We start from the raw sequence: 11,581 nt of genomic DNA on the forward strand, positions 1-11,581 counted from the left end.
AAATTGGCACAGTCTCAATAGCTTAACCTAATTAGGATTGCCAATTTAGCTCCTAACTTTTCTCAATAATACACTTTCTCTCTTTGTGTTGGTAACCTAACCGTTACAAAATGTCGATTTTCAGGAAGAGTTCATGTAAGCCAAGTTTTCGGTAGTTGGCAAGGCTACATGGCAACACCCTTTATTTTACACGCAACTTTCTGAAAACATTCGAACTTCAAGTAGCTGAATGAAAAATCAACACCAAAAACGTGTACAAAATCAGAAAGAGGAAACATAAAAATAGAAACGTTTTGTCAAAATTCAGCACAAAATTTCAAAAAACATTTCTTATTTGAAAAAATAGCATAAATTTTGTCTTTAAAAAGTAACTAAAAATGCTGACAGTCCGAAAATTTTGCCAAAAACTACACCTGTTCTTTCAAGAACACTATCCGTACATTTGGTTCATGTCGGTCTTTACGGTGGTATTCATTGGCTTTCTCCACTACGAACTGAAGCACAACAGCCGCGATCTCATCTACTGGAAGGATCTGCTCGATTTCTGCTACAATGAACTGGAACACTTCGCTCTAATACTCATTATGATCATTGTGCTTATCAAGGTCCTTTTCCTGGCCTTCATTATTGTCATGAATTCACGTTCGTTCACATGGTTTGACGAACTGTCGCAGCTGGAGGTGAAAAAGCGCTACGCCGACTTTCTTTTCATTCGTTTAATTGCCGATATCGACAAGATCGAAACGAAGTACTTACGCAGCGCCAAGGAGAATGAAATTGCCTCGTTGAAGAGCTTCATACTGGCCCATGAAGACATGCGCAAAACTATTGACAATTTCCGGAAGGACGCGCGTAAATTGTTGACGCCCAATGAGATCGAGGTATCGCTGCCGATTGAGGAGGTCTATGGCCTCATGGACGACGAGGAACGCTTGATGCGGCGCTCTCGTTTCTATCACATGGATATCTCGGCAGACGATGAACTAATCAAGTCGCTGGTAAATCCGTAATTCAATATTTGTCAAGTTTTCTTACTTTCGGGTTGCATTGCCATTCGGGGCTGCACATATATTTATACGTTGTACAAACCACATTAAAATATTATATTTTTGTAAGGTGCGATTGGTTAAGTATGAGCCTATGTAACTCTTATTTGGTAGATCCTTCATTCGGATGCGTAAACTAAGCAAAGGATCGCTTTAATCGCTCCAAGTGCTTAATGTACTCATCAGAAAATCACAGTAAATTTTTTTTTATTTTAACTCGGCACACATTTTTATTGAGAAATGTTTAATGACAAAAGAATGCAAATATATTTTAAGGATGGCATTTTGCAATTCTTTTCTCAAAATTTCACTATTTTATATATTTCTCTTTACTTAACGTAGTCCTTAGTAAGTTTTATTCGTATCGTAAATTTAACTTATGTATGGCATCAAGCTAACAGACACAACTCATTTCATCGACCCACTATTAGCTTGTATGAAAACTTGTTGCTAGAACTGAGAAAAGATCTCAAGACACACAATCTACTGGTGGTCAATCAGTCGTGACCTGATGCTATCGTTGTCATTTATCAGAAGTCGAAGAAGGCAGACATGAAAATAACTGAACTGAAGCTTAAACCAAACAAAAACAAAAAGCTTTGAGATTTATACCACCATAATTCATCATTCCTGACACTTTTCTTTTCAAATAGTAAAGAGAACAACGATTATATTTGAGCAGTCTTTTATTTTAGATACCTGACTATTTCTTATATTAAAGTAAGTGTTTATCATTATCAATTAAAGCCTACAAAAAGGAGGCATCCTCAAAATCTGCAGAAACGCTTGGAGAAAGTGAACTGGCATTTGTCTTCCCGTAATGTGGCGGAACAAAGTGATTGCGATGACGCAACTTTGGACGTGGGCGTTTAAACTGGAATGATTCGTGTTCAATTTTCGGTGGTGGTCTTGCACCGAATGGCGTTGATCCATAAGGCCAGTTCTCGATTTCGTCGTTAACCTCAGGCAATATTGGATTAAAGCGTAAATTTTTCGGTCGAAATCGTTCATGATGTTCGTTCCGATAGATCCCTTTCGGTAGGCTTTGAAGCTGCGGTTTTGGTTTGAAATTAATTTGATCCGAACGCACCCACTCGGGCCAACTCGGCGGTGGTGGATGCGACAATATATGCGGTGGCGGCTTCGGTTTATGTGGTTGTGGCACAACCACATTCTTATAGTAGTGCTTATGTATGGTGATCGGCCGACGGCCGTGGCGCCAACGTTCACGTCGTATTTTCTCACGCCATTTCTTTTGCTTGATGATGTCCACGCGCTTTTTCACATCGAAAAGTAGATGAAGTCCCGGTTTTACCATAAAGCTAAGCGCCATAAAGCCCAGAAACCCAAAGACAACTGGTGAAATGAGCGCAAAGAGGAACACTTTCAATGTGAATGGATTGAGTACCGTAAAGAAGGCGATAAACTTGATGAACGGGTAGAGAACATGCTTCAAGTGATTCAGATATTCTTTCTTTTTCTTTTTTAGCGTGCTCTTTTTGCGCACGATATACTTGACTTTTTTCGGCACTTTGGTGGTTGTAATCGTGTGATAGTAATGAGGTCGCTTTGTGGTGAGCTGAGTATAGAATATGGTGGCGTCCTCACCGATCGGTTTCTTTTTGTTCTTGTTTTTCTTCTTTTTCTTCTTCTTCTTCTTTTTTTTCTTTTTCAATTTCTTAACTGCCTTTAGTTGTTCCGGATTGAGCAGAAGCTGCTCTTGAGCGTCGTGTATTTCATCCAGTTGCAGTTGACTGAGTATATTAAAAGGCTTCGACTCGGGCGCGAAAAGCGTTATCGGCCGCTTTGACATGATGCCCATGTTGGGCAAATTGCGTGCGCGCTTAGACAACAATTCACTCTCAGTTAAATTGCTGGTTTCACTACTGTTCAGCTCTCTGCTTAAAATCCGCAAAGTTGGCGATTCTTTACTTGTGTTTTCTTTGTTGCTTTCTTTGGATTTTTCTAATAACTTATTTTGGTGAATATTACTTAAATCCTTTACTGAGACATCAACGACACACCCGGTCGTCTGAACTTGCGATTCATGTAAATTTACGACCATCTCCGTTGCGTACACCCCCCCCACTGACATAATGTACAGCAGAGTTATGAAATCCTTCAACGACATCCTTAAATACTCGACAACTCTCAAGTTCACAGCAAACTTTGTCGAATTATTCGAAAACTTTTTTATGCCAATTTGTTGAAGAGCACTTAACTCAGCTCAACTTTACCGAGACTCTTTAACACTTCAATTTGTTTCAGTTAGGCGTCTAACTGTTTTCTTACTACTGCTTGCCACTGTTACTTTTGCGGTTCGCCGTCGAAATTGGACTGAATTTAAATGTTCGGTAGACGTTTTTGCCACTGCGTCTAAAGTGTTTGCTAATATATATGTATGTATGCCACTTTACTGCTGGCTTATTTCTTTATGACCGCGACTGCTGGTCACTAACTAACTACTGGACGTTCCTGGGTCGCCGATTGTTCTACCTGTTTGCGCCGGGGCCAGCTGAGACGAATATTTAAAAGTGAAATTATTCTTACAAATATTTTTGAGTTGAGTTACAACATGTTTTATTTTTGTTTCACTATTTTCGCCGTATCTGTCTTAACAAAGTGTCCCCTGTAGGAAAATTTATTCTGAATTTACTTCGTCCGATCGAAAGTTTGGGTAATATTCACGAGTTGACAGGTTCTCCCGTTCGGTAACTGACAATTATGCCAAGTAAGTTGAAGTTAATTGACAAAATTAGAGCAACGAAGACGACAATTTGGATTAGGATAATGCAGCAAATATTTTTAGTATATCTTAAGCTTATTTGCAAGATTATGTACGAGATAAAGGGCCTCGCATGATGGGATAAAGGGCGGAAGAAATCCGAACTCGATTTCTCTATCTATGTATTGTTGAAAGTAGTATAAATAGCAAATCGGATTCAATGCATGCATTATTTCTTTATCAAGCAAAACTATAAAAAAATATCAAATTAAGATCATCATATCTGAGCTTAACCAACGATAATTTATAAAAGCATGGCAAACATTTCCTATTAGGTGCTTTGAGCTTTTCGAGTTTTCGCGGGCCAAGACGGTTGTTGCCACAAACATCAAACATTTGTCATAATAAACCAGTAGCGAGCCGTTCCCAGCAACATTTACTGCATATGAGCACATACACACGTGCATATGAATATTTGTACGAAAATTATCAGTAACAACCTACATCCAGGCATTTGTATTAAAGTTGTTTGTGTTGTGTTTTATTGCCTTAGTTAGTTCTTTACAACCGGAAATTGAGGTCTCTGCTGGCTCAACTGAGCAGTGTACTTGTAGTATTTAATTTTTTGAAAGTGATTTTTTGTTGCTCTACATTCATACTTGAACAGTTTTAGTGCGTCTAAATTTAATAGTCGTGAGTAAATTCTAAGTTTAATGGCTCAATGTCAACGCTTTTGCTCAAGTGGTTTATGAAATTCTTTATTAAGCAGAACTTTCTAGTGTGAATTTAGTGCCAGAGAATCCATCACATACTACATACTAACAAGCATACACATACATACACATTAATATGGCAGTTGTAGAGCTGTCAACAAAATTATAATGTTTGAAATAAACTGGAGCTTTTACGATGCACAACACTTTAGCAGATAGCATTATCAATGTTTCCGGGAGGAGCAGGAAGTTTGCTCCTACAGAGGTGGTGTAATGGCGCTGTTCCGCTACGCAGAATGTTGTTTCGATCCGAAAACAAAAAGCATCTGCAAAGCTTACTAAACATGCAAATTGCATTGACTCAGTTATGTGAAGCTGCTCCAAGTCTTTAACTTCATCTCGTAAGTATTAAAACTGAGCGACAAGGGTGTGACAAATCGTCAAGTGTTGGGCACAGTAGAACACGCTTCACCAAAACGCCTCTTTTTTGTATGTAGTGTCAATGGATGATAGCTCGTCATTTATAACGGTTTGTACTTTGCTATTACAAAAAATAATTTCCGTGTAAACAGAAGTTCGAATTCAGTTTTATTTTTCGAAGTTTGAAACACGCTTCGTTTTTTACTTGGTTTAAATATTGAATGTAGGTAAAAACGTTTTCACTTAGTACCGGGACCATTTTACATCTTTCTTTTGACGAAGAGCTTAATTAGAAGTGCTAATGCTGAACTAAATAGTTTACAACTTAGTAAATTATAGCGTCCAAGTTTTTTGATCTAATTGGAAACTTTGGTTTAAAGCAGCAGAGGGTGCAAGGTGTGTCGAAAAACTCATCAAACAAATGGCGGTCCTATTAGAAGGAATTAGAAGGAAACTCTTTTAAGTCTTATATTTTCAAAGAAAAAGGCTTTTGACCATGAAATATGTAAGTAACCCTGTGCAATGGGTCCGATCTCGATATCATACTCCAAATATGTGTTCTACCGATAACTACCGCTATAGAATTTTATTCCAAGTTTGTTTTTATTGTTGTAAATAAAAGCTATACCCTTACATACAGACATTCCAAAGCCATCATTTCGTGAGCTTATGAAAAATATTGAATTAATTTTATGAAATAAGTGAGCAACTAAAGCGAAACACATGTAATACATATGTTATTTATGTCATTTCCCCAGGAGGGTGGCTGGTATCGAAGCCAACAAAACCCAATTGACAAAATTTACTCAATAATGTCACAATATTATGCTCATCGAAAAGGCATACAAACACAAGAGACAACAGGAGTAATGTGTCACGAAGACCAATAATACAAGGCGAATGGGGTGAGCGTCGCCGTTATGACAACACGAGCACCTGTATATGCAACACTTGGCACAAACATATGTATGTATGTAGGTGTGGGTGTGCGATGCACGAATGAATGTAAGCAATTTATGAAATTTGTTCAACTGCTTGAACACGTGAGAGTTTGGATCGAAATACAAACGTATATATTTACATATAGCTGAGTGTGTGCAAAAAATCTAGATTCCAAAATATTTCTGGGGGATTTCCTTCGTACGCATACAAACATACCAACAAGCCAACGGGGAAGAACGAAGAGCTAGCAGCCGAAAGCGGTTTGATGTAAGCGTGCCTGAAATCATTTTACCGTTTGAAGCTCTTAAATAACGGTACAAAATGCTCATAAGGTAAACAAGCGAATTGAGTTTGTAAATGTGTGTGATTTCCGAAGAATGCAGGCGAAGTATGTAAGCGCCCACAATTCTCCAGTATCATTGTACAACAACCTAGAAGGTACTCGTATATATGTAAATGTGTGTGTTTGTCGGTGTATTACGAACGGCCGTAAAAGGCTTTAGGGATAACGAAAAACACATGTTTCCTAAAAAAACTTACAAGTACGCTTATAAGCACACATGCATATATACTCGTATATATAAGGAACTACATGGATTCACCGTTGAAACAAAAGCAAAAATCAGGCATGCAAAGGAAGACAAGCCGCAACAACCGACGCCGAACATTCTTAGCACAATGGCGAAGTGAACTCAGATCTGGTATTGTATATTCCATCATATATGTATGTATGTATGTGCCATATGTGTATTTGGCCGACGAAAATAGAAAACAAATCGAAATCTCAAAAGTGGAAAACTCGTGCTTGCACAAAAAATAGGCCAAAAATAGTCCCACACTCGCCTTTTGGAAATATTAATATGCAAATTGAGTTTTTTAGTTGAGTGATCTAAGCGGATAATTTCAGAAACCCTTCAACTGCTACAGGGACGCAGCGAACACTACAACTACCGGCACTCATATATGAATATATCACGATTATGTGTCTTGATTTTAGTGTCTTTCTGGTTGTCTGCCTGCAATACGCTCCACAAAAGCGATATAAAGCACTTGTTCATATCTTTGTGTATTTGTTATTGATATTAGAGCACTAAAGTCGAAATATAGCACATTTAAAGTATTACTTATTCAACAAAATTAAGCAGAGCCATCAAAGTGCTCAGATTATTAGAACTATTTTTGCAATATTTGCGTAGTGGACTATTTAGTAAGAATCGCTTCGAGTGGTTGCTTTTTAAATTTTCAGATTAGGCAATTATTTGGGAATAAGTTTTTATCAGATTCGAGCAAAAGCTTTGTCTAAAGGCACCGTCTGGCCCGGCAGATACTTATAAAGTAAACCTGAAAAGTGCATCTGTGCTTTAGGAAGCTGCTGGAATATCAGAAAATCTGCCTGGCATATGTAAGTTATTGAAATAATTATGAAAGCATTTTCTGAGTCTGAAAGTATTCTCCCGAATTCTCTAGAGATAAATTAGTATCACATAAATATTTTCGCTTCTTATTTCGAAGACTTCATATCCATTGTTAATTTGGAAAGATAACTCACATTCGCCACTCTAGTTTAAGAGTTTGTCTTTATCAGCAACAATTAAGTGTTTTTGTACTGAGGAGTTTAAGGAACTCTCAGTTAAATTGACACTTTATATATAACAATGTGAGTACCTGATGATAAACTGAAAAAACATAATAATGCGAGTAATGCAATTGAATCTCCAAAAACACCAGCAATTCGTCTTTAATATGAAGTACAATAAAACTATTTGTCTGGTAAACTCTGAATTTATGAATGGTGTTTCATGTTAAACACCGAATTGGCGTAAAATTCACATAGTATAACGGTAGGTTGAGAATTGGGGTGTGTGCATCATAGCATTGGAAAATCTAGCGCAAGTGATTCATCTCTTCGCTATTTATGTATTCAATACAATTTTCTCACAAAATTAAAGTTAGTGCTAAACTGAGACACATTGTTGTTAAATTGAGTCGAAAGAGAAAAATATATTGCATTTAAATCGAATTCAGCACGTTATGTAATTGATTCAGGTTCTCTGTTCTTTTCCATTTTGCTCTTTTAGACATCGTTAGCTTATATGCAAGAACAAGCTGATACTTTTGTTTATCGGATCATGCCGCTAAAGTGCGGAAATGAGAATCATATAAATGTACAAACTATGATACAATTACAAACTGTTGTTAGCAAAACTCAAATTTCCTCAGCTTAAGCATTTGTTTATAGCTCGTTCACCGTTATGTCGGCAAATGCGAGTGAACACCCGCTTGTTATCTGCAAAACCAAATCACTGGCAATCAAGTAGAAACTAAGACGATCAGGCAACACTTCATGGAAACCTACACACTTGTATACATACGTATACTCATACGTATTCTCATACGTGTAGGCAACAGTATATCTAACAAATAAAGTTATTCACTTTTTGGGAAATATTCATAACACAAAATCTCTATGTTGTATGAATTTATTTTCGGGCGAAGGCGTTGAACCAATCAAATGAGACAGCTTAAATATATTCGATTTCAAAATTGTATATTTAAGTGTGAAATGCGGATGGGAAATGTGCAAAAATACTGTATTTCCTAAGGCCGAATTCCGCACATCTGAGCATCAGAATCGTCTGTCTATCGTAAGCAAATTTACATATCAATATTATTCATATGCATACACCTCTCTGTATATTTATGTTTGTACACAAACTCATCCGCAAGGCAAATTGAAAATCTTGTAAAGCGCCCAGGCACCGACTGTGAGGGAGCTGAGGAGAGCGGACGGCGGCACAGGGACCTGAAATCTCTTAAATCAAAGAGACGCACAAGCAGGCAACTCAAGCAAGCAGCTTCCCATTTGTGTGCATCCAAATCTATATGTATATATGTATATATATATGTGTGTGTGTGATTACATTCCAGTGTCTTGTAGTTTTCCAAACATACAGCTCGTGAAGAGGAAAAATCGGAGCTGCGGGAATTCTTGCTGGCTTCTTTAGATACTCTTTCTCAAATATGTTTAGACATCTCGATTTCATCTTCGTGTTTTGCTCTCCAACCTCTGCTTCTCAATTTCTTTAGCTATACTTTACGAGAAGCTGTGTTTGCATTTTTTGTTGCAAAGCTGTTGTTGCTTTGATTTTGTGGTTAATATTTTGTGGGTGATGTGTGAAAGATCACCGTTAGATTTGTATTACACTTACAAATCCTTTAACTGGCGTAGATCCATCAGACGATTATATACTTTTATGCACCGTTGTTGTTGACGGCCAATAAATGGCATGCAAAGAAATAATTCGATTTGGATATTTGTTACAAAAATCTGCCTCGGCAAAGCGCTTGAATTTTTTTAATAATTGTAAATATATTCAGGTGGGATGAATGGCTATTACAAATCGTTGGAACCCTAAACCTTAAAGAGTAGAAACCGGTCTCTAAAACTATCAAATACTTACCATGAAATGATCGAAATTCTCGGAAAGACTGTCTCTCTGAATCCATAGGAGTTCCGCTCAGTATTTTACCGGTAGAATAACCTCTTTGAGGCTCATTTTGAAAGAGGATTTCAATTTGCTTTCTATGAAGAAAAAGAATATTTGTGCCGAAATTATGGATACATCATCAGAGATGCTAGAAAAAATAATTAAAAAGGCTCATTCTCCTGAGTTCAATAAAAGCTTGAGTTAAATGAATATTGAGTACCTGACTAATCACAGCATTAGTTCCTATTTCTTTCAGGATTTGGTAAGTCATTTGAGAGCGAATATAGCTTTTTTAGCGTTAAAGTATATATGTATGTGTATATACATATATTATATAATACTAACTCCCCAGATAACGCCTTTGAAATAAAGTCAGATTATTCTCTCGAAACTTACCCGCTTGGCCGCGTGCTTAACTTAAGTGGGTTTCAAAGCTACATTCAAGTCTGTTAAAGAACCACCACAACTTTAAATTCTAGCGGGAAGCGATGGCCCGAATAGATACTCTTAAGCTAGACTCTTGGCAATGAACTGAATAGACAAATCAGTAAATGAATAACGGTACTGAATGCGGAAAAAGCTGTATAATCGCAAAGCAAGCTCATCAGGGTGCTAATCGTTCAGCAGCGGTGCTTTGAAATGTTCTCTGCTCTCATTTTTGCATAAATGCATTTAAATATGTATTTGCTTGTTTGTGAGTTTACAAATTACAAAATGCTACGGACAATGCATTATATGCACAATTGATTCATAATGCATTTGAGCGAACGAGCCAACTACACACACACACACACTTTGGGAGTACCGTCTCTGCAAAGCATTGTCATCGGCAGGACACACGCCCTCTCCGCCCTATGCACTCTTCGATGCTGCATATGTCATTTATTGAATTTATGATCTGCCATTTTGCCGATATTGTCACTAACACATACAAGTGTATAACATACATGTGTAGATGTCTATATGCTAATTAAAGGCGTATGTGTGTGCGTATTTTTCATTTTATTTGATAATAATTCAATTTCCCATATTTTATTGTGACATCACTCATTTCAGATGACAAGCAAAGAAGCCACTGCTGCAGCAACGCCGCCACCGTTACCGCAACTAACAGCAACAATAGCAACAACAGCAATCATAAATGCAGCAACAACGAATAAACAGTGCGAAACCAACAACAAAACATAATGAACACTCGCAATAGCAACCAAGAGGCACACACGCACATACGCCCGCACTCCCACTTACATTGAGCGGTGTTGCTGATATCCTGTTTCTGTTGTTGAGGCCGTTGTTGAGCCTTACTTCAGAGCTTGCTGATTCGAGCATTGTTATATTGCCAGTTGACTGTTGTTGTAAATAAAATTGTTACCAATTTATAAGGATTTCCTGCAATTTTCCGACTGTTTACAACACGTTACTCATAATTTCCAACACATAAACAACACACACACACACTCACATATCACACAACCATATCGCAATCTTATCAAGGACTCGTCGCATGAATCCATGTTATGCGCACAGTGTATTGCAATAATGCCAACAACAACAACGCCTACTTATGGGCTCGACAATGTGCATGTGTGTGTAGGCAGTGGTACGAGGAGTACTTAGAGGTGTCTAGCAGTGAGTCGAGCTCTTCACAAATGCACATAAGTGTGCGCAAATAACGGAATTGTGTCGTTTATAAATATTAGTAAATTACATTTGTTGTTGTGCATGTCGATTTATATATGTGTGTGTGTGTCTATTGTTTGCCTCTTTATTTGTGACGCTTAGTATGCATGTGTGTGTGTGTATTCGTTCAAGGATGAAACGGCTGCAATATACTTGGCTGTAATAAATTTAATTTAAACATTTACGCATTCAAGCAGCTTAACACACAACGAAATCCACAAGCCGGCACGGTCACGTACGGATTCACCTATTTTGATCCTGGCAATGTAATACTTGTGCGAACTGCTCCATTTAAATTATGTCGAGGAGAGCTTTGTCATGTTCAGATCTTCACGTTGACGCGGCAACACTGTACATAACAGTACTTTAATAGGGAGTCAACTGGAATTTCATCAAAGTTGTGTATTACGACGGCAGTTAGTCAAACTCAGTGACTTTTGAATTCCCAGCCTGCTTCAGCTGACCAGCTGCATAATATGGCTGCGTCAATAAATTTATTTTCAGCAAAGTCAATTACATCCAGAATACGTAACAATACTAAAGAGGTTATAAAATATTTTACAAATG

At 37.6% G+C, this 11,581-nt stretch overlaps 2 protein-coding genes and 1 long non-coding RNA gene across 3 annotated transcripts; 2 read left to right on the forward strand and 1 right to left on the reverse strand.

Moving 5' to 3' along the window:
- The first annotated feature begins 217 nt into the window (after window positions 1-217).
- Window positions 218-1,359, forward strand: LOC106623469 (uncharacterized). Its single transcript, XM_014243004.3, has one exon. It carries the CDS (start codon window positions 378-380, stop codon window positions 1,008-1,010), a length of 633 nt encoding a protein of 210 aa, XP_014098479.1. The 5' UTR covers window positions 218-377; the 3' UTR covers window positions 1,011-1,359.
- Window positions 1,360-1,794: 435 nt separating this feature from the next.
- LOC106623467 (uncharacterized) lies at window positions 1,795-3,177 on the reverse strand. Its single transcript, XM_014243001.3, has one exon. The coding sequence runs from the start codon at window positions 3,175-3,177 to the stop codon at window positions 1,795-1,797; it is 1,383 nt and encodes a 460-aa protein (XP_014098476.3).
- A 5,117-nt stretch (window positions 3,178-8,294) lies between these two features.
- LOC138857873 (uncharacterized) lies at window positions 8,295-9,139 on the forward strand. The gene is made up of 3 exons (XR_011397096.1): window positions 8,295-8,491; window positions 8,574-8,731; window positions 8,785-9,139. It is a non-coding gene; the product is annotated as an uncharacterized lncRNA (long non-coding RNA).
- The last annotated feature ends 2,442 nt before the right edge of the window (window positions 9,140-11,581 follow it).

Source organism: Bactrocera oleae, chromosome 6, assembly GCF_042242935.1.
Source record: "Bactrocera oleae isolate idBacOlea1 chromosome 6, idBacOlea1, whole genome shotgun sequence".
NCBI lineage: Eukaryota > Metazoa > Arthropoda > Insecta > Diptera > Tephritidae > Bactrocera > Bactrocera oleae.